Source organism: Phalaenopsis equestris, unplaced genomic scaffold (assembly GCF_001263595.1).
Source record: "Phalaenopsis equestris unplaced genomic scaffold, ASM126359v1 Scaffold000224, whole genome shotgun sequence".
Taxonomy (NCBI): domain Eukaryota; kingdom Viridiplantae; phylum Streptophyta; class Magnoliopsida; order Asparagales; family Orchidaceae; genus Phalaenopsis; species Phalaenopsis equestris.
In genome coordinates, this window is record NW_018164666.1 from 3,254,360 (window position 1) to 3,277,762 (window position 23,403).

At 35.7% G+C, this 23,403-nt stretch overlaps 2 protein-coding genes across 4 annotated transcripts in view; one reads left to right on the forward strand and one right to left on the reverse strand.

The window, feature by feature from the left end:
* Positions 1–6,337, forward strand: part of LOC110023390 (PHD finger protein ING1) — a 36,794-nt gene extending 30,457 nt beyond the window's left edge. For all 3 annotated transcript variants that reach the window (XM_020722790.1, XM_020722792.1, XM_020722793.1), the window contains 5 exons: positions 3,651–3,838; positions 4,870–4,930; positions 5,035–5,131; positions 5,677–5,803; positions 5,889–6,337. In XM_020722790.1, the coding sequence (XP_020578449.1) occupies positions 3,651–3,838; positions 4,870–4,930; positions 5,035–5,131; positions 5,677–5,803; positions 5,889–5,999 (584 nt within the window). In that variant the 3' untranslated portion in view covers positions 6,000–6,337. The remainder of the gene's footprint in view (positions 1–3,650; positions 3,839–4,869; positions 4,931–5,034; positions 5,132–5,676; positions 5,804–5,888) is intronic.
* An 8,396-nt stretch (positions 6,338–14,733) lies between these two features.
* On the reverse strand, positions 14,734–18,774 carry LOC110023557 (putative leucine-rich repeat receptor-like serine/threonine-protein kinase At2g24130). Its single transcript, XM_020723037.1, has 2 exons — positions 16,096–18,774; positions 14,734–15,328 (listed from the first exon to the last, which is right to left on the reverse strand). Exons 1-2 carry the CDS (start codon positions 18,641–18,643, stop codon positions 14,907–14,909), a joined length of 2,970 nt encoding a protein of 989 aa, XP_020578696.1. The 5' UTR covers positions 18,644–18,774; the 3' UTR covers positions 14,734–14,906.
* Between the last annotated feature and the right edge of the window lie 4,629 nt (positions 18,775–23,403).

The following is a 23,403-nucleotide window of genomic DNA, read 5'->3' on the forward strand; positions in this document are numbered from 1 at the left end:
AAGACATTATTCCCTGATTTTTATCGAGAGTTTTCTTAGGTGACTTCGGTCATTTGCGATGTAATTAACTATAGGGGCTTGCCCTTATAGGGAGCTTTTCCGAACCCAGCTTAAAATAAACCCTATTTAATTCTTTGTATTAAATAGGGGAACTTGTCGGCAAATAAAATGGTTTCGCAGACCCAAACGGATGTCATATCTTTCTTAGTTTATTTGATTGAGCCTCACCCTCAAGTCTTGTGTTTATCCCTCGGGATAGATACAGGATTTGAGGTAGAGCGCTCTTTCATTTAAACTGTGAAAAATATGAGGTCAGTTTGATTCCATATTTTTCTAAAATTATATATATATATATGTAAATTAAAAAAAAAAGTCCTTCCGAAGCGGGCGACGGGATTTCGATTCCGGCGACCGACAGCTTCTTACGGGCGACCCCCAAACGCAACTTCCCCCTTTTAAACGCCGACAGAACCTAGTATTTGAATATTCTATACGTTGGTTGAAGCACATGCGGGCATTGAAAATATGTGTAATTGATTTGTTTATGTTGACACCTTATAGCTTACATAGTGCAAAAGTATCTCAAGTAGTACTCATCTAAGTCTTAAAGGTGCACTCACATCGCATTTGACTTAGGAGATGCCACGAGATTTTTATAAATTTTGAAATCATTTGAAGCTTAAATTATTTGCAAAAATATTATGATTTTAGGCTTTAAAAAAAGACCGTCTTCAGTTCGCTAGCAGTTGTAATTGTTTAAGCTTTAATTTCAAATTTTTTAAAAAAATTCCATATTTGATTTATCCCATAAAAGTCTGTCTGAATAGCTCAATTACAAATTATTTTTAGATTTACGAGCTTAAATTTTAAAATTCATCTCCTAATATTTTTAGCCTTGAAAGTTTATATTTTAATAGCTCAGAACTTTGAAATTTTTAAAAACCGAATAGCTTAAATATTCTAAAGCCTAGGTCCCTATTATTTTAAATCCTAGAAGCCTAAAATTTTAAAAGCTCAAATTTAAATGTCATTTTAAAATTAAAATAAGTGGTGTTTTATTTTATTTTAAAAATCCAAAATTCTAAATATTCGTGTAAACCACTATTTGGGGACACGGAAGAGTAGCAACTTCCCTAACTGTCTTAAGAGACGGGATGATCAGTACCGTGAGATATTGTGGTCGGGGAGCAAAGATATAAATTTAACCTGCAATGTTAAAAGACTCGATGGCTCTTGAATGTATCTGCGCAAAAGGGTTAGATCACAGAATAGTTTTTCTTGAATGGTAGTTTGCTTTCCCTGAATGGTACTTAATTCTCACGGACAAGTACTCAGTTTCCCACGAATGGGCGTTTTAAAGTCCCAATTTTAAAAAGTTTTTCAAACGACTCCGTGTTTTTCTTCGAACGGTACTTAGTTTCCCCACGAACGGATACTCATGTTTCCTCGAATGGACATTCAAAAAATTGGCCCACATTGACCAAAAAGTATATCTTTCGTCCGCCAACGATGATGACGACAACAATGTGATAACATTACATGACAGATGTTTCTTCTTTCTTCTTTTTACAACAATACACAATAATAATAAAATAAAATAGAACGAAATTAAAACAAAATAAATAGTGAAATGGCTCTGGTAGATGCTCGGGTAGGGCAAGAATTTATCAGGTTGGGCTTAAATGAGGAGCGGCTTGGTGTGAAGAGAACGATAGGGATTTAACATAAGGAAGATAAAGCAGAGCGGGGAGAAGGTTCTCAAGATCGCACAGGAATAGGAGCTCGAACACGTAGGCTAGTGCAAAGGATCGCACAGGGAAGGATCGTGTGGGCTGAGGCATAGATCGATCATTAAGGGAGGTGTTGCAAGGAGGAGAACAGGGCAGGATCACGCGAAGGCTCTATTCGGTATAAACGGTGGATCAAACGAAACTGTGCAGGGAGGAGCGGGATCGCACGAAGTCTTCCGGTGTTTGGTTTGCGTGAACAGGAGAAGGCTTCAATCAATTAAAAGGGCTCACACGAGAGACAAAATTTATAAAGGGTATTGCAAAGCAAACGAAGAAGATTAGGGAGGCACCGCGCGAGGCGGTGTGACACTGCGCGAGGCGGTGCGGAAGAAGGCAGCATGTAAAGGCTTTACGGCGTTTATGTTTGAAACAGTGGAAAGGTGTTGAGGCTTCGTTGTTGAACAGGGAGGTTATAGAGTGCATTGCGACTTATAACAGGAGACTTTGCAAGATGAAGGAGGACGAAGTGGAGGAATAGTGCAAACTTGTGTGTATTGAAGAGCGGCAAGGCTTCCGTGGAGATGCGAATTGAATCGGAGACGCAGACAAGTTTGCGATCTTTTTGCTATGGCAGAGGGATTTCATGCGTTTCCGGTAAACATAATGAAAGGAGAACCACCGAGATAGTGTGAATGAAGGATTTCCAACCTTATCTTGCGGCTTTGACTTAGAACATAGGCACGAACGGTTATGCCATCGAGCGAGAGCAAGAGCGGAAGCAGACAAATATGTGAGGATTTAATATTAATGAATTTTAATTAACCTAATTAATAATTTTTCATAATTTGTTTTTTTTTAAACGTAAACAAATGCCTCTCAATAATATGGTGCACGCTTGATGTGGATCATGTTTGTTGCAAAACCGATTGACCTGTGAATCTCCAAAAATGTATTTGGATACCATGTTGAGGGCTTCACTTTTTGCATCTCCGGGAAATTTGCAAGCTTATAACATTATAGGCCAAATTCTAGTTGACATCGCCTCTAACTTGTTCTCACTTATTTGGCTCAGATATTGAACTTGAATTTTGCACTTTGCTTTTACTGTTTTGATGGGCTCGATGAAGAAATTAACCTGAATTGTCTCTGCGGACTTGTCAGATAAGTGAGCACGCCTTCAATCATAGCTTTATGCTTTGGCGAACTTGTTGAAGGATGTATGCCAGTAGCATAGCCTTCAGATTTTTATTGAGCCAGTGGCAAGAAATTGTCAGTTATATGCTTAATTATTTATCAGCTTGTTGATGATTGAATCACTTTAGTTCAACATCTAGAATTGAACGAACTATGGGATAGCTCCTTCAGCTCTGCTTTTTTTTTAAACGGGCCTGTTGAAGAAGAGAATGTTCTTTAGCTTGTGTTTTATGCTTGCTCAGGCTTTGGATGATGTTAGACTTTTTTCCTTTGCAAAAGACATCGAGCTCAGTTTGATGCTTTTTTGAACGGGGATCCCACCTTTACATACATGCCACCAAATTCATATACATTAACATATCTATCACCTATATTTTAATTTTAACATTTGTACCACCCAAATATTTCTTTTCACATCAAAAATACCACTTTTGAATTTTTAAAAAGCAAAATACTCATTTTCATGCACAGGCAAGGTGGCATGTATGTAAAAATTGAAATTTAGATATGTAAATACAAAAGAATTGAGTGGCATGCCTGTAATATTTTTTTTAAAGGCTTATGCTGTAATTGATAAAAGCATTTTTGACCGCTAGTTATGAATCATAATTTTGTGTTTCTGTTTGTGCAAAGGATGTTCGGGTACTTGCTGTCTTATGTTCGTTCCTGGCTTGTGTTGCATGTATGCGCGGGTTTTAAACACTTGTATAATGTGTATTTTTGCAGGTTGCCAGCGGCAGACTGAACAACACTGCGGGCAAGAAATAGATGAAATTAAGCGTGGAATTGAAACTGGTAATGTCGCACCTGACATGTCGCTCATCAAATTTTCTGATGAAGCCATTGATGCACAAAACCATTGCATTCGAATTGCCGATGAAAAAGTGGCTTTGGCGGCTCAGGCGTACGATATGGTATGTAAGATTGTTTTGACACCCTATTACAATGTGTTCTATTCTATCATAAGGGTACCTCGGACCCAATATTTTATTTTTGAGAAATTTACATGCGTACCCCATAATTCTTATGGGTTTACATGTCGAACACCTAAAGTTTGATATTTGCATTTACTACACCTTGGTACTATAAGCAAGCCTGTGCGTAAAAAAGAGGCATTTGACTTAAAAAGTTAGTAAAGGTGGTATATTAATGTGATCCTATAGATTTGAGTGTTATGAATGTAAATATTTAAGTTTTGGTGTTAGATATGTTATGTATGTAAATGCCTTTTTTCTTTTTTTATGGCATCATTTGGTAACCGTCAAAGTTCATTAATAATTTAGTCCTTCGTGAGCATCTTCTACTTTGCAAAGAATTTGGCTTATTATTAGAGACAGAAGTTAATTATTTTACGAAGTATTTGCTATCTTTGCAATTTTGATGGAAGTTAAAAATCGATGCAAAGAGGTCTCTTAATATGCCTTCCCTGATAAAAGCATCAGTCAAACTTCTTGTCCATCGTACTCTGTCATTACTTCATTATTATAACATTAAAAAACACAATAATTTATTTAACATTTCATGTTGAGATCCACAATTATTTGTTAGGTAGGTAGTTCATTTGCTTTTGTTTCTGCCTTATCTCCGCCATTTGAAAGAATTTTGGTTCATGTGCAAACATAGTACACAATTCTTATGTATTTACATATCTCACACCTAAACTTTCATATTTACACATATGGCACTCAAACATTTAATATCAAATCAAAACGTAGCACTATTATCACTTTTTAAAAAGGAAATACACATTTTCATGCTTAGTTTTAAAGTAGCATAGTGCTATGTATGTCAATATGTAAGTTTTGGTGTCAGATATGTAAATACATATGAGTTGTGTGCTATGTCGGTAAATTTCCCCGGAATTTTTTGTTCAAGTTTCTCTCTTCTGTATATATCATATGTTAATCTGGACTTCAGCTATATAACTCAGCTGAAATATCTGTAGGTTGACACCTATATCCAACAGCTTGATCAGTATATGAGAAAAATGGAAGAGCTTCGTCTAGGTGCATTGATGAAATTCTAAAGATTCTTTATTGATGAACACCATTTAAATTAATTTCTTTATTTTATATTGCTTATTATATATTTTTTACTGTCTCTATAATAGAAAGGGAACTCGCTGCCACTGCATCTCCTGGAGTTACTGCTGACACTTCCACAAAATCTGGAAAAGCTGGAGTAAGCGGCAGGGGTGGTCGAAAGAAGTATGCCGACTCATCCCATGCAATCATTGCCACTTGAGTTTATGTTTCTATTACGGGTGTAAACGTGTCGAGTCGAGCTCGAGTTACCCTTGGCTTGGGCTTGGGCTTGAGCTTGAGCTTGAGTAATTAATTGAGTTTGACCTTAATTTTGCGAGTTTGGACAGGCTCACAAGCCATCTTGTTTATTACGAAGAGAGAACATAATATTAATTCAGGCTATTATTATAATAAAATGACAATTAAAATGAACAATGAGTAGATAAATAATAAAAAATTACTTGATATAAAATATAAATTTTCAAACATTTTTAGGAACTCATACAGATAAAGTTTTCATTTTTAATATTATTTTTTTTTTAAATGAGTTGAGTCAGTGTTGGACTGAGCTTTTTGGCTTGTTAGCTCGTTGAACTCAGCTTTCGGCCACTTCTCAAGTTGAGCCTGAGTTGGCTCACGAGTTAGCTTGGCTGGTTACATCCTTAATTTCTATTTAATAGGATTAATCAGTTTTGCTCGATTTTCACGTCTTTTATGGGTTATGATAGGGCCCGACAAGTGGCGGTGGAGCTTCCGAACATAGACTTGGAATTACCGGTCGACCCAAATGAACCCACTTACTGCTTCTGCAAGCAAGTCAGCTATGGGGAGATGGTCGCCTGTGATAACCCTGATGTACATATTTCTCGTATCACTTTTCTATTTCTTTGTTGATCCTTCGCTTCACTTATGCTAATTACTTTGTTCGAACATTCTTCAGTGCAAGATCGAATGGTTCCATTATGGGTGCGTCGGTTTGAAAGAACAACCGAAAGGGAAATGGTATTGTCCTAATTGTGTCGGGCTGCCAAAGCGTCGGAAAGGTAAGTGAGAATTGGCTGTGTAGTGGATGCCCTTAAAAGGAGCTTTAGATATGAGATCAGGTGCTTTGAATCCTTTAGTCATAAATCTGCTCTGTGCATGATCATTCTGTAAATCAAGATTAGTATAGAAGTTTCTGTATGATTGAGTTGTTTCTAAGTTTTTGCTGCAATTTATGAGGCAGTTACTGTTTTAAGCACTGAATGCTCCTCTCTACCTGAAGTTGGAAGATGGTTAGATCCAGTCAGTTCTTCAATAATCAAAATTGTAATCATCAATGGTTTTCCATTTTGTACAATGTTTTTTGCCTGATGACACTAATAATGTTATTTTCTTTTTGTTGCATTATGTGATTCCCTGCGAAACAATTCTGAAAAACTGTCAGCTTTTTGTCCATTGGACCTTTCGGTAGGAAGAGCTGAAGCTTCTGAAAATGGATCTGTTTTGTTTCTGTTGTTCTGTTGTCTTTTTATTTATTTCTCATTTTGTTTCTTTTGTGCTTAAACATGCAGATTGGTGTATGGTTTTTGCATCTTCTTAGCAGCAAGGATAAATATTTGCTGTGGCTTGTATTTTTGTCTTTGCATTTACATTTAATTTTTTCTATATATTAAAATTCAGTTAATTCTTTTCATATGATTATTGCTTGCTCAAAATTTTTAAATATAAAAAGTGAAGTTTAGGTTTTAGATATGCAAATCTGTAATTGGATTGTAGGTATGTAAATGCCCCCTTTTTTTAGTATAAAAAAATTTGTTTTTGCGCATATACTTCAAGAAAAGAATCTTTATATTTAGCCGGGCATTTACATAGCACATAATGCTTATGTATTTACATTTCACACATCTAAATTTTCATATTTACACACTAACACTAAAATCTTAAATAAAACATAAAAAATGGTACTATCATCATCTTTTAATAGTGAAAATATATTTTTTCGTGCACAAGTTTAAAGCATCAAAAATGCATCGACTCGAATTGTTTTTAATTATAGCCCTCAAAATTTTGATATTTTCAAAATTTTCACTCAGCCTTCAAAAATGGGGTAAAAGGTGATGGCTATAATGAAAATTTTAATTAGAATATTATATTTAAAATTGGGGTGGTTAAAGGCACCCAAAACGTTATATTATAAATTTCAAAGTCAAAACTCATAAATTTACATTTAAAGCATCTAAGAAGTTATATTTCCTAAAAAAGAACACTTCCCATTAAAATCATAAAGACTGCGGGCCTCTTGTCAGCAAAACGCCGTGATACAATCACATATAGGGCTAGCTTGGAAAGGCAAACAACATGATCGCATTGTACAAAGATCTAAAATTTTGGATCACAACGTGCAGACCTCTGGAGTTCACATCTTTCTCTTTAGGCTCCTACGTGAAGCAATTGAATATGGTAACTCGTCTTTCATCCTACATGGCATCGAAAGCGATATCTCTGAAGCTCCAATCTACTGGAATCCATCGAATAAGGTAGTTGTTGAATACAAAATTGTCGTACTTGAGATTGTTCACTTATATGCTACAAAGAGGGGTGCCCTCGGGCTTGAGCCTATTATTCCACGCGAGATAGGATTACAAGTGATGGAGAAGGAGAGCAAGTTAATCCAGAGCTCTGATTTCAGCAGACTTATAGCCAAACTGACCGGCTCGATGAGACGGACCTAATGATATGAAAATTAGTCAAATCTGAGTCAAATCATTGAACCACAATTAGAAGATTTCCGGACACATTTGAAAGGTTAAACGGTTGTCAAATATGACAAGTTTATACTCAAATCGAGCGGCTCGACGAGATGAATCCAATGAGTTCAGGATCACTCAATTCTGACATCATTGAAGCACTCAAACGTCCATTAAATGCTATATGATCGAGGAAAGCTCTCCGGACCGTCCGATCAAAATGGTTCATATTCTTGCATTAATTGCACACAGAGCACTATAAATAGACTCACACCCTTCACATGAGAGAAGACAAAAGCCTAGAGAGAGACCCTAAGGTTTTGAGGAGAAGCTGCAACTCCGTTGATCACCGTTGATCTCCGTCGGTGGCCGACGACCGCCGTTGACCTCTGTCGATCTCCCTCAACAACCACCAACCATCATCAACCATCGATCGTCGTTGACTACTTCAACCCCCGTCAATCCCTTCAGCCTCCGTCGATCACCATCAATCGTCGTCGACCACCGCAAAACCACCATCGTTAATCACTACCAACCACATGCCGTTAGTCGACACTGTAATCTGAAAAAAATAGTTACCCTTCCCGTCTGCGAGACAAGAGATTTTTGTAATCATCAACCTATAGTAAATTTTTATAACTGGGTCAGGTCTCGTGATTTTTTCCTTTTACGGGTTTTCCACATAAAAACTACTGGTGTCATCACATGTTCTTTCCTTTTTTATCTGAGTGTGTGTTGAATCCCCGTGCAACACTAAAACGATAATTCATTACTCTACCATCGCAAATTTTCAAACACACATCAATATCCCTGTGCCAAGCAAAGGAGTGGGGATAAATGGTCCTTTCTTATGCTTGGAATTTGCATTCCTAAAGTTTTCTCGTTGTTGAATTTGTCGACGTCGAGTGGTTGACCAATAGTGGTCGGGCCAAGGGTGTTCTCTGGCCAATCCATGGTGGTCGGTCAGTTGGGGTGGTTGGGTGTTAGTGGTTGGCTCATATGGGACAGCTGCTTGGTGATGGCAAACCCAATTGGTGGGTTTGCAGCTTGCAAGTGGCCAACCCATGTTGGTTGGCCGGCTGGTTGGATAAGAGTAACCACCTAGGGTGGTAGGCACTGATATTTCATGGCTCTTCCGACTGCAAGTCCTCTTGACGAGGGCCTATATTTAGGCTATACAGTAGCCCTTGTCTATCTCCCATTGCCCCCCATCGCGATCCTCAGTTGTTTCAAATCCCGTAATAAGACTTAACATATTTAGGATTTAAACTTGTTATTATTGTTGTTTGGTAGGTTTTAGATAGGATCAACTTAAACGAGATACTCCTTCCCTCCCTCCCCTCATACCATTGTATATGTGACACTTCTTTATTGGAGTACTGATGCATCAGTACTTCTGAGCTAATATTTTTTCCCTCATAGATGAGGACGAGACCAAGGGAACTGATGTTAATAATTTTAACGAGAAATATTATTTTTTGGGAGATATATATTTTAGGTCGTTTAAACGTAAATTGATAAGTTTGAATGTAAAATTTATAATATAAGAATGTTTGGGTGTAATGTTTGTAAAGTCCCCCTTTTTTTAATAACAGCAAAACTTCCTGCGATCGCCAATGCTATCACTCTTGTCCCCGAAACACTAGACGATGAAGAAGTGTGAAAGACACGACGGGATATCTCTGCCGACGTGTCCAACGGCTTGTGAACGTTGACGAAGCAGATGTGAGGTAGTCGCGGCGAACCCTCATTGGGAGCACCGGGAACTTGTTAGGAAGGGCATCGATGGATCAACGACATGCAAAATGGAGACGGGATCGGCAGCGTGTGAAGGCCGGCGTGAAAGTCAAAGAGTGATCGAAATATGCTTTTTGATTGTCACATTCATCGGAGTTACGGAACAGGGGATGCTAAATGATCGCACTTGAACACGTTCACCATTGATGCCCTAGCCTCCACCACCTCCGGCGATCTACAGCAAGGCTTATATCGGCGTCCGGTGGAGGCGGAAGGCAGCTACGATCACCTGAAATGGAGTGGAGGAGGAGATATCCTCTCACTTTCTGAGAGAAATGGTAGACCATTGGACTGCTTTTCATGACCATGATGACATGGCATGTCTCAGAAAGCAGAGACAGGTAAGCTACCTCCGACGCTAGTGTTAAAAACTCACCATTGTTCTCACGTTTGATCGTTGACCAACGGCTCAATTATGGATTGTCTCGCACATTTATGATTGCAGTAAGTTGGGCTCTGGTTGTCGCTTTGAAAACAAAAAAACTAATCCTTTTTTATACTTTAATCACTGAAGTGGAATCCTGTCACTTTATTCTATCGCCCCCGTGCAAGGCACTGTAAAAAAGTTGATATTTGGATGGCGGAAATCATTTCAACTTTATCTGTTTGTTTCTTCTGTAGCTGTTAGTATACTGTCCTTCATTTTGTTCTATCAAAAGTCAAATTTTTATTTTCCTTATGAATAAATTTGATATCTTACTGTTAATTATTAAAATAACAATACTATATGCTTCAGAATAATGGTCATCATTATGTATTTTTACGAAGGCTAGAACTTCAAATGTGTTATCAGATGAAAAATTAATGCTTGAAATTTTGGTTAAGGCTCTTAACCAAAATGTAATCATTAGTTGCTTTACTGGAGCTACTTGTAATATTTTTATGTTGGTCTGAAGCTTAAAAGGAGTGAATTCATATGTGTGATTTTCAATTGGAAAATGCAAGTTCCTTGGAATTTGAACCTGTAATTTGTATTGTTGTTATTATTATTATTATTATTATTGTTATTATTTGCATGCTTATTCTATAAGAATAACTGAATGAGATGGCCATGTTCATTCACCTATTCATCTAAAGATAACATGAATAATTATTATCGTTGCAAACTTAGATATTTAATAAATAGCTTGAACACAAGGTTAAAAGATGCGAATAGCAGGGTTATTTTATGAATTTTAGCGGTCATGATCCAAATCATTAGCTGATAAATCACTTTTTTAGTCTTATTTCATTGATTGCCCGGATCTTTGAATTTTGTAACATATAGCAGCCCTAGTTGTGTGGCGCGTCCAGTTTAGCATGGCAGATGCCACAATCACAACCAAAGGAAAATGAAGTAAAAATCTTACTTATTATTGAGCTAACCAAAGGAAATAAAGTAAAAATCTTAATTATTCTTGTGAACCGTCTTTGAATTGCTTTATCCTCTTCTGTTTCTAACAAAAATATCATAGCTGGAATTCTTACTGTCATTAGCACTATGTTGGGGTACATTTGTTTGTTCATTTTATATAGGACATGCCTTTTTCATGTGCATTATTAAAACATCTATAATATTAGTAAAAAACTGCTAATGATTTGATCGAAATAAAATATACACCAATCAATTATCTGATTTAATCTTAGACATTTAAACCCCCCTTGTTGAAATAAAAATACTACTATTTAAGCCCATTCATATCCCTAAGACTTTTAAACTGCCAAATTTAATCCTTATTATTTAAATCTCCTGTTGAAATAAAAAAATATTACCAAAAATTATTCCTTTCCTTTAACTAAGATATTATTTGAAACGGAGCAATCAGAGAAATCAGTTTCATCTGAAATTTTCATCATTGATTATGGGAGAAGGCGAGAGGATATGACATCTAAAAATCAAAGAATTAGATGATAAATTCAAAAGGAGAGCAAGAGACTCTTTTTGGGGTTAGCTTTTTTGGTCGTATTATTTTGTTATTTATCGGATGCTGTATCAGGATTCTATGCTCTATTTAGTTTGAAGAATTGATGGTGAGGAATTGAAATTGAAATGTAAATTGAAATAGTGAAGGAGTTGTATGACAAATGATTGGTGTTGTGTGCTAATTTTTTTTTTATATATAAAAGCTCATACCAACAGGAAATTCACTTAATTATATTTTTTACAAATTGATTCATTTGACTAGATATATCCTTCGGATGGAGCTTCATGAACATAATTAAGCTTCCCAAATAATGTAATTTACCGTTTTTTTTTATGGTTGAGCTGTGGTCTTGTTAGGCATCCAGCCTTCCCTCTTCGCCGTCTTATTTCATTTTAGTTCACATCAATACCCCTTTAAAATTTGCTAACAAGTTCTGATTGGCCCTTTAACTTTGGTATATTCTAAATAAAAATGCAAAATTGAAATAATAATCATTTGTTATACTAGCAACAGTGGGCAGATACCAAAAGGGCAACATTGCAATGGCTTCTGAATTCAGTACAACTGTTATTATATGAATGATCTTGAGTCTTGAATATTAAGATTTTTTTTTTACTGCATGTATGAAGATGACATGCATATTTTCCAAAAAAGCTATTATTGTTCTGATAGACAACTGTTGATGGAGGCGCTATACGCTTTTACCCACTTTGTAGGTTGGTTAAAGATCAAATAAGGGGAAAGAGATTGATCATTAGAATGATGCTTTCTGCTAATATTTAAAAGGGATTGATCATTAGAACTGTACTATTCATCAATATTGAGAAGTATGTTCATTAGGTATGCATCTATATTGAACTGTATTGTTTTTGCTTGAGCTAATTCCTGTGCCATTTGAGATTCCATTTATGTTGTTCTTATAAATCTGACTTTATTTCATACCCAGTTCTTGACTCTATCAGATACAAATTTTTTCTATCTTAATTAGGAAATGAAATCGCTGCCTTCACCCTTGATTTCCTTTTTTTAATGCTTTTTTGAATCTATTTTCTGTAAGAAAATTCATTGAAAATGTAGTATTAATGTCAAATTAAAATATAAACCCTTAAAAGTGAAAGATTACACGATAATCAGTTTGCTGGTAGTAATATAAACCCTTAATGTCAGGAGAGGGAGGATTGATCTCATTTTAGTTATTTTTTATATTACACGATAATCAGTTAAGTAGAGAACAAAATGATATTTTTGAATATTTAAGGCCCAAAATAAGAATTTATTTGATTTATAACTTTGATATGTTATGAGCATATTAATAGAAAGTCATCATCAATGATATAGATTCACAAGATGAGAGATGTGTTGGTGGTGGGCTGCATTGTCGGATTGTTTGGATTATTCAAGGCCCAACTCACTGATGAGTAAGATGAGGGATGTGTCCATGGCTGGTAGTATTGTCAATTTGTTATGCTATTTGCCTTGCATGGACATCAATCTATGGCTGTTTCAAATGATACTGATTAGAGTAACATATCATGAAGCATATTTTCTTTGTATTGAGTCAATAATGATGTGTGCTCAATAATAATTATAAAAGTATGATAGGTGCTTTGAGTTCTCTGTTCGGGCCTTTATAGAAGGTGAAATGATGCACATCATGACCTTAAGATAGTGGTTTATTTGGCAACATAAACGGTTTTAAGCAAGGTTGTGAAACTGGATTGACCATTGAACTAAAAGGATTAGAGTTTTAAGATTCAGTGGTTCAACTGGGGTTTGAACTAATGATATGATGAATATTAAAATTATTTAATATGATTTTAATGATGAAATAATGTAAACATGTGATGATAAATATGCAGAACTCATCCACAAGTAATATATTCAATAATTATAAATTTAAAAGTCAATAAAAAGCTTTCTATGATATAATTATGTGTAATATGTGTGTGTGTATAATACTATAAACATAAATATAGTTTATAATAAGAATATAATTTTTAATATTGAATGAGATTATAAAGTTTATAATTTAAAAACATAAAAATTAAAACTGTCATTACAATTTTTTGCACATCATGCAGGCCGTTTAGTGTTTTCAAATTTCAAATCTTACAACCCAATTCTGCATATCCGCAACCCAAGTGAATTTTTTGCATGCACACAATTTTTTTATTTTCACATGATAGGAAGAGTTAACATTTCACTATTTATATGAAAAAAAAAAGAATTTTAGAGTGTGAGTTTATAACTCACCTAATTGGAGGGCATGCTATAGGTTTATTTGATTAAACTCATATTAATTAGATTTAAGGTTTTTAAATCCATAGTTATTAGTTTAATTTAATATAATTTATAGATTTAATTTTTTAAAATAAATTTAATCACTAAATTGAGAATTTAATATAATTAAAAATGTTATTTGGGCCAAACTATTCTATCTAACCAGTACAAGTTCACCGTACACCCGTCAAAACAGACAATTTACACTAGTTTTCATCGATTTGATGTGAAAATTATTTTTGAGGCTAACCGAACTAACCATATCCTCGGTTCATCGTCTATTGGTTGAATTGACCGGACTGGTCTGATTTTGAAAACCTTGGTTTTGTTATTTTTAGGAATTTTTAACACATTTAGATATCTTCTTAGAAAAATATTTTTGAAATTTAGTTCTATTTAATAAATACATTTATTTTTTAAGTTAACTATCTATTATTAATAATAATTTGTCATACTGATAATAATATTTACTTAATTCAATTTTCGCTCATATCATTTTCATATTATTTTTTTGTCAAAGAGCCATAAAACTTAAACAACACTTTGGAGAGAAAAAAAAAATTCAAATTTAGCTAATAGCACAATAGCGCAATACCGAATAGAGCCAAAGCTTGCCATCATTAATAAAAAAAATGATTTATTTTTCAAAATCTCTAAATTCGAAGAAATATTTAAGGGAGATAGATCTTCGACATGTTAGCAGTTCCTTATTTGAATTGTGTGATACTGCTTTTGGTTAATTTGTCAATTATAAAACTGTTGTAGATCTATAATTAGACCCTTATTGAAATACTCTTTATGCTATTGAACATTTTGTGTATGTGTAATATGGTCCTTCTCTTTGTCATCCTAATTTTGAATTTGATGGTGCTTTTCTTGCAAACCTTAATAAATTTCTTTCATTTATGCTTTTCCTAACATAGACAATATCAGAACAATTCTTACCTTAGTGAGCACTTTTCAAAATAATCTATATTTGTTTGATGGATCAATGGTATCATCTTATACAATATATATATATATATATATATATATATTCTTACAAAATCAAATCCAATTTCGAGTCAAAGTTCTAGTTGAGTGAAGTTCTAAATGTTTCATTTCAAACTGTGATAAATTTGCTTGAATTTGACTCATTATGAGCCATACACATAAGAAATGCACAATGGTTCAAATTGCAACCAAGCTTTTCTACCAATTACATTAAATTTGCAAAACTAAGCAAATGTTTGTAATAAATTTAAAGCATCAAATGATATTTTCCCCAACAGTTGAAGAGGACATCCCCATTGATGATGCAAATGTAGCGGTTGTGTCGCCCGAGAGATACCTTTTCAAGCGATCGAAATCATCAGCAGCATCAAGCATCGTTGGCCTCATTAATGGATTTTCCTGTGTGCACAACAGACCAATTTCAACCACCTCAGATATCGCTACCTCCCACATTCTTCTCATTTCAGCTGCTTTGCTTCTTGCTGTTCTCATTAAACTTGAATCAATCACCGTTTCTAGTGATTGCTCATGGTAGTGATTCTTTACCCATTTCTGAAGGCTTATTTCTCCTCCAAACATTTCGTCCATCGGTCTCTTCCTTGTTAGTAGTTCGAGGACCAGTACTCCAAAGCTGTAGACATCTCCCTTTGTCGTTGCGTTTGATCCAAATCCATATTCTGCAATATTGATTTAAAATCATGTAAAGTTGTAGTTAATTTTGGTCAATATTGACATGGTAAGATGATAATGATAGCTAGAGTTCATTCTACTAAGATTGTTTGGTCTTTGTATCATTTAAATGTTAGCGTTATGTCTTAAATGCTGTTCATTTGATTAAAATCATTCAAAGGTGCAGTTTAAGTTTTGTTAATGATAACATCCTAAAGATGAGAATGAAATATAGTGTTCCTTCTACTAAAGATTGTTTGGTTCAGTATTATTTAAATGTCAGCATTATATGCAGTGTTGTGCATTTTGTTCAATATTAAGAAATAGTAACATTTGAGGAAAGTGCCAAGATAGCCCTCTGACTATTTACATAGGGCCATTTTAATCCCAGAGCTAATAAAAGTGCTAAATTAATCCTATACTCGTTTAATGGGGGCTAAAATAGTCCTCACCAAAAACTATTTCAACTCATATTAAAAGTTTCTGGTGACTAGGTTGACAATGGAGAAAAAGGATTCATGTAGCCAACCTCACTTAGTGGGATAAAGGCTTATTGCTGTTGCTGTATAAAGGTGACAATTTTGACACTTTTGTCCTCAACATTTTGGCATTGGTTTGGTTCATCAAAATCTTGTTATCAATAAAATAGGACTAGAACACTATTTTCATATTTCTTCCATAAAGATATCAACAATATCAACAAATCAAATAAACCAGAAGCCATAGAACAATCTTGCAAAAGTAGGAGTTTTCAATTGAAGTAGGGTGAATATACCTGGAGCTATGTACCCAATAGACCCATATAGTATATTGGCAGTGGAGCTGCTTGCATTATCCGGCCCAGCTGTAGTAACTCCTGCGCCCATATTCATCACCAGCCTCGAAATTCCAAAATCAGAAACCAATGCAGCCATATCTTCATTGAGCAGAACATTGCTTGGCTTTAAATCACAGTGAATGACCTTCACTGGTGAGTGGTGGTGCAAGTAAGCCATCCCCTCGGCTACGTCGCTTAGAATGCTGATTCTCTGCTCCAAATCCATATGATGATTATTTGAGTGCAACTTAGCATCAAGGCTGCCATTTGACATAAATGGAAGAACAATCGCCTTGAATTCTGGCCGGCTGCAAGCTGTGATTATTCTCATTAGATTTCGATGCCTGATTCTCTTTAAGACTTCACATTCTCTTTTGAAGCTCTTGGTAGAGTTTCCACTTTGCAAACGAAGTACTTTGACTGCCACCACTGTTTCATCCTTTAAAATTCCTCTGTAAACACTCCCATAGCTTCCAGTACCGATGAGCGTTTCTTCTGTAAATCCTCTGGTTGCTTCTGAAAGCTCACTGTAAGTGATTCTTGGGTAGCTCAACCTCAAAGCCGGCGGTGTAACGCCTCCAAAATCCTTTTCTCTTCTGTTTAAAATCTTCTTTCTAATCCTTTTTATTATAATCACAAACAATATGGTTATTGTGGAAGCCATCACTGTGGAAAAAACACAAACTATGATTAAGAATGTTTTTGAATGGATCCATTTGCCTTTTTTTCTGCCTAAATTGCGGTACAAATGTGGGTTTCCAAGAAAGGAGGAATCAGTAAACAAGTTAAATATTCCAGTACTTGGTATCAATCCACTGAAATCGTTGTAAGATAAGTTCAATAGTTTGAGACTGGTACAGTTATTAAGGCTCTGTGGGATCTCACCAGATAAAAAATTGCAGGACAAATCAAGGAGTTCAAGGTCATGAAGATCGCCAATTGATTTGGGGATTGACCCTTGGAGTAAATTATTTGAGAGATCGATCAACTTTACTGCAACACAATGAGAGAGCTGTGGAATCAAGGGGCCGCTGATTTTGTTCGACGAAATGTCGATTTCTTCTACTTGGTCCATCTTCCCAAGCTCCAAAGGCAGAGGACCATGAAGCTGATTGTTTGAAAGATTCAGAAATATCTTCAATATTCCAGCTATTGTTGTAGGTATAATTCCTGACAGATTATTGTAGGATAAGTCCAGTCTGTTAAGGCTGAGGCATTTACCGAGGGAAGAAGGGATTTGTCCCAAAAGCTGATTTTTGTGAAGATATAGCTCACTGATTTCTGCCAAATTTCCAATACTTTCAGGTATCTCACCAGTGAATCTATTGTTTGATAAATCAAGCAAGCCAACCGAGCTCATATTACCTATCATTTTAGGGATTGCTCCACCCAGAATGTTATTTGACAATATAAACCTCTGTAAATGTCTCAAATGGCTGATCTCTTCTGGAATCACTCCACCTATTAGATTGTTTGACAGATTCAGCAATGTCAGATTTCGAAGTTTGGCAATGTTGGGAGGTATTATGCCATAAATTTTGTTGCTGTCAAGATTCAGAACTAATAAGCTTGAGATGTTTAATCCAACTCCGCGAGGAAGATGGCCGCAGAGATCAATCCCTGCCATTTCCAGCTCTTTCAGGATGGAGCAATTAGAAAGAGCATTGAAAAATGGATCTAAGTCTGTGTTGTTGTTGTGGCTTGAAAAATGTGTGTAGGACAGGTGAAGAACTTCAATATGATTCCACTTTCCTATCATCTCTGAAGGCAATTCACCAGAAAATTCATTGTTCTCAACATCAAGTTGACTTATTTCAGACGAATTTGAAAGCCATGAAGGTATCTTCCCTCTCAGATTGTTCAGATAAAGATTGAGTGCGAACAGCCAAGGAAGTGTGATTCCTACATTCATTGGAATCTCACCAGAAAGTGAGTTGTTTGAGAGATCCAAAACAATTAATTTAGTCCAGTTGATGAAGATAGAAGCAGGTATTGAACCAATAAGTAAATTTCCATGAATGTTGAAATAATCGAGGCCGTTAAGGTGCGAGAGAGATTCCGGTATCATGCCATCAAGCTGATTGTTTGAGAGATCAAGGATTTTGAGCCTCCTCAGTTTGGAGAGTTCAGGCGGAATGTGACCGGTGAGAAAATTTTCCGATAGGTCGAGCTGACGGAGCGCGGTGAGGTTGGCAAGCACGGGTGCGATGGTGCCTACAATGAGAGTTCGATTGAGATTTATGCGGACGACGTGAATCCGCCACTGGTCGCATTCGACTCCGTTGAAGTCACATGCTTTGGTAAACATGTTCCAGTTTGAAAGAACCGAATTAGGATCAGAACTTACGGAGCTTTTGAATTCCAACAGCGCCGTTTTTTCTATGCTAATTACTCGGCTGCGATCGGTGAGAGGAGGTTGATGATTTTCTGAGGCCATGCAGATATGGAAGAAGAGGAGGCTTAGAAGAGTAAGAGTAGTGCTCTCAAACTCGTTGGAAGTTTTCATTTTTAAAAATGTGTTGTGTAAAGATAGTGGACTAGGCCTAGCTGTTTTCTTTTGCTCGTGTTGTTTCTGATATGCATAAACTTTTGATAAGGCAAATTAGTGCTTAGGGGCACTTAAAATATATTTACATACATAGCACACAATTCTTATCTATTTACATATCTCACACTCAAACTTTCATATTTACACTCACATTTTTAATATCACATAAAAAATAACACTTTTACAATCTTTTGAAACTAAAGTACACATTTTAAAGCACCAAAGTGCCGTGCATGTAAATATGAAAGTTTAGGCGTGAGTATGTAAATACATAAGAATTGTATGCTATTTATTAATATTTTCCACAAAAAAAAAAAAATTATAAATCATATGAATAGCCTTGATTATGAAATTGCTAAATTTGAATTTAAGGTGAGTGATTTAATAATGAAGGGATGAAAATTGGCGGAGATGGATATTTAGCAATCATAATTTTCAAACTGGTTATGATTATGTTATATGAAGTAGTAAGTGGAGGCTCCATAGGCTTTTCCCCCACTTAGTAGTGTGTGCCTGTAGAAAGCGATTGATCTCTAGAATGATTATTTACTTGAGATTGAGAATGTGAGGTCATTAGAAATGTCACATTTAGTTCAGCTCATTATTGCTCTCTTTTGAATTCTATATAAATTTCTGTTTAACCTTGCCAGATTTTTTATTTTTTTGCACATTACATAGCACACAATTCTTGTGTATTTACATATCTCGCATCCTAACTTTCATATTTAAAAGTCAAATGCACATGTTTATGCATACATTGAAAGCACCAAAATGCTATGTATGATATCATTCTAGAACCGAACAGAAAGCAATGGCCTGTGATGGATCTCCTAGTGGTTTCATCTGCGGTCGAATCAGCGTCGGGGTAAGCTGTCAAGTTAAGATCTACCTTCTTTATGGCAATGTCGTGTTTGATTGTTAACTGAAGGTATCAGACGGCTCGTTTTATCATATGATGGTGCTGATTTATGGGAGACTGCATATGCTGACAAATTTGGTCGACGGTGAAGGAAGTAACGGAAGTTTGCTTGCCTTAATTGGGGATCTAACGGAAGTTTGCTGAGTGTAGGTCTGGAGGCTGGTTTGCAGTGTTGCATTCCATTTTTGTGAAGCAAGTCTTGAATATAATTTTGTTAGTGGAGGAAGTACCCCTGATGTATAGATTGAAAGTTGATGCCCATGTATGTAGAAATATGCACTAATTCTTTTAGGTTGAATTTGTTTTGGAGATTTTGGATGAGTTGTTGAATGAATGCTGTGTCATGTCCAGTAATTAATATGTCATGAATGTATATGAGTAGAATCATAGTGTGGTTGGTTCTTTTGTGGATTAGTATTGAGGGTGCTGTTGAGCTGAGGTGAAATTCTTGATCTTTGAGATGTCCAGAGAATGTTGCTTGATTAGGATGTCCTAAACATTGGTCTCATAGGTTGATAGGAGTAGTGGTGGAGTGAAGGGCTTGTATGTTTGGAATGGAGTATAATCCCTTGTTGTTGTGCCTTCAAAGCCATTTGCAGTGAATAACTTCATGATTTGAGAACTCCAAGAAGGATAATTATCAGGTATGAGAGCTGTATTTGCAAGTGGTTTGATATTGGTGATCAGAAATTTGATTAATAGTGGGATAGGAATGGTTCTGGCGTGCTACACAAAGGAAGGTACACCTTATTATGAATGAGAAGGACATTTGGTAAGCATTGAGATGAGAGAGGAAAGAGTTGTTGCTGCAAATACACAAAGTATAGTGGTGAAGATTTTGTTAGGTTGTTATGACAAGGATGGCGGGGGACCATTTGCCATGTGGAGAGGTTGCCGACTTCCGTTGCATGCGAGTGGAGATTATGTTGTACTGAACAAAATATCCGAATTAATACTTAGGCCAAAAATTTCATTTTATTTAACCCACTTGTACTACATATTGGGAAAATATTTCTACGTGGAATACACATGCAGCTCTGTGTGCGTACTCTATTAACCCGTAATACCCCATATAATAACCTATGAATAAGATCGAAATAGAATCTGTGAAGGTTATTGGGGTTGGTTATAGGTTATTGGAATTAATACCCTAATAACCTCCCAATAACCCCCCAATAACCCCAAAATGGAGGTTATTGAGGGGTTATTATGCACGTAAAGCTGCGTGTGTGTTTATTTCCCTCTAACCAGCTTCCATGCATTAGTTTCCAATCGAATTTATGGAAAAATGGAGGGGAAATGGGGTTTAAGTTCCTATATAATTTAAATTTTTTATTCTTTCCATAGTTTGCCCCTCATTAGTATATTAAAAAAATATTTTTAATCAAGGAGGGGCACAAAATTTTTTTACATATAAATATGATTTGTTCCTCATTAATTAAATATTAAAATAATTTATTATATATGGCAATAGAGTAATAAAATGAAATTCTGTTTAAAATTATTATTTCTATATACTATCCAAGTTAACTGTTGGTTCTAAGTTTCATTATAAAACTCATTCAGATAATTAATTTGGGCCAATTTTAATAGTTTAGGACTAGATTTGAGCAATATAAAACTCTCAAATTAAACTCTGCTTGTTGATGGTACATAACTTAATTTGAGCTTTTGCTTGGTATTCTTGATTTTTGTTTTCGGCCAATGTGTTATACATTTAAGTAATTATTAAATAGTGCTTTAATAATAAAAATAATAATTTAATCAATTGCTTTACCTTATAAAATAATAACATTTTGATTAGTGTTATTTCAAGTTATTTGACTGTCAGAATGGTGATTATCTTCAAAATGAAGACGTTAATTAATCAAATTTGATTTTGAAAGTTTTCATACGGCTAAAATGTCATATTTGTAATGAAATTATGATGTTACACCCATATGCTATATATATATATATATAACATTCAAATCTTTGACGTCACATCAAAACTAGTACTATTAGTAAAATGCACATGTTCATGCAAAAGTTATTAATACGAAGTTGTTACAAATCTAAGAAAGTTTAGATACATACCACTCAATTTCTATGTATTCACATATCTGACAACTAAGCTTCAATTTATACATGCATATGGCTTTATCTATGCATGAAAAGGTGTTATGTCACTTTTAAAAAGTTAAAATGATGATAGTTTAGGTGTTAGGTACGTTAATGCATGGGAATTGAGTGGTATATGTTAATGCGTAGGAATTGTGTGGTATGTATGTAAATGCCTCTAAATGTAAATATCAAACTTTATCGGCGTATTTTACATGTATAAACCTTCGGTTTGATCATCCTCTGACTCGGTCAACTAGGCTTAATCAATCATGGTTTGACAAGATTTGTTCGTTCGATCGTGTTGAATTGGGGTTGCTGATCGGCCCTTAATGGTTTTTGGGTTGATGAGAGCCGACTTGGTCGGCTATCCTAGTGTGGTTGTTGTTTGTTGACCCCTGAATAAGAATCCCTTGTCGATAAAGCAAGAATAGTTATTGGGCAGATGATGAATCACTGCAATTCGACAAGTAGCTCACTCTCGACTAGGTGATCCTTTGCGGGTGTTTTGTATGGTTATGTGATGATTAGATTTCAGCCCCGGAGGGTCTCAGGGGCATTTGTGATCAGTTGGTTATGTTGAACTCTTCCTTTGAGCCTGATTATGACCAGGAACACATTGATGCTTTAGCTCGACTCAATAGGCTTTATTCTTTTGCTCGGATGCCTTTCAGTCGGTTGGCCTTCAATCCCTACTTAAGGGGGGTTGCATCTAGTCTAATGGGTCATTCCGTATTCTGTTGGTGAACGTTTAGTCTTATAGTTATGAACCCTTAGTGCCCGTTTGGGGCAGCTTATTGGGAGCGGTGGCAATTTGAAAACGTCGCAATGTCGTTTGGATAGAGCGTTCGCATGAGCGTTCTCTTACTGCTGATACACGGTATTAAAGGAAATAGGCGAACTCATATAAGCTGAGCTCCCTTCGTGTCCTGTGTTCAGTTCGTACGTTAGGGTGAAAAAGACGTCTTGTGCCCCTCTCCGGTCCCCCTCGCCCTCGCCTTCTTCCTCGCGGCCGTTGAGAAATTAGGCAAAAACTCCACTCTCTGCTATCCCTCGTCGTCGCCCTCCTAACGAAACCCTAGTTTCCCTCCAGGTATGCACCATCGTTTTCGATCCTTCTCTGATTTTACTAGATCTATCCTTCTCTGATTTTGCTAGATCTTGTTCGACCCCTAACTTGTGCCTCGTTGCATCTTTGTTTGGATGCACCATTGCTGGTTTCGGTGGTTATAGCAGTTTTTATGAAATTTTGGATGGGTGCTGTTGACCTCACTTTCGGTTGAGGTCTAGAAAACTTCTTTAGTAGCCTAGGTCTAGCCATAGGACTTTCCTATTGACTAGTCTTAGAAAACTAGAAGAGGTACCCCACTATTAGAAATTCAAAACTCTTTTTTTTTTTCAACTTGAAATTCCACATATTGATCTCAACCTCTAGCATTTAGTAGGTAAGATCATTATAAGAGAATTTAAGAAGAATCACTATAGGATTACTTGACTTTAGAGTCGACCCTGGAACTAGGATACACCATATCTTCACAATATATTAATCCATGGTTCATTTAGAATGGATATCTATCCAATTCTATGTAAAATGCCTAACTTGGTCTTTTGCCCCTAGGCACCTCCAAATTACCTAACTGCCCTTGGGACCCAAATTTGGCTAATATTCCCAAATTTTGCCAAAATACCCAAAATTGAT

Excerpts from the sequence above, each read along its gene's own strand:
- LOC110023557 (XM_020723037.1), bottom strand. The coding sequence starts at position 18,643 with ATGAAAACTTCCAACGAGTTTGAGAGCACTACTCTTACTCTTCTAAGC. Across the intron at positions 15,329-16,095 it reads TATTGGGTACATAGCTCCAG|AATATGGATTTGGATCAAAC; the intron begins GTATATTCACCC and ends TCAATATTGCAG.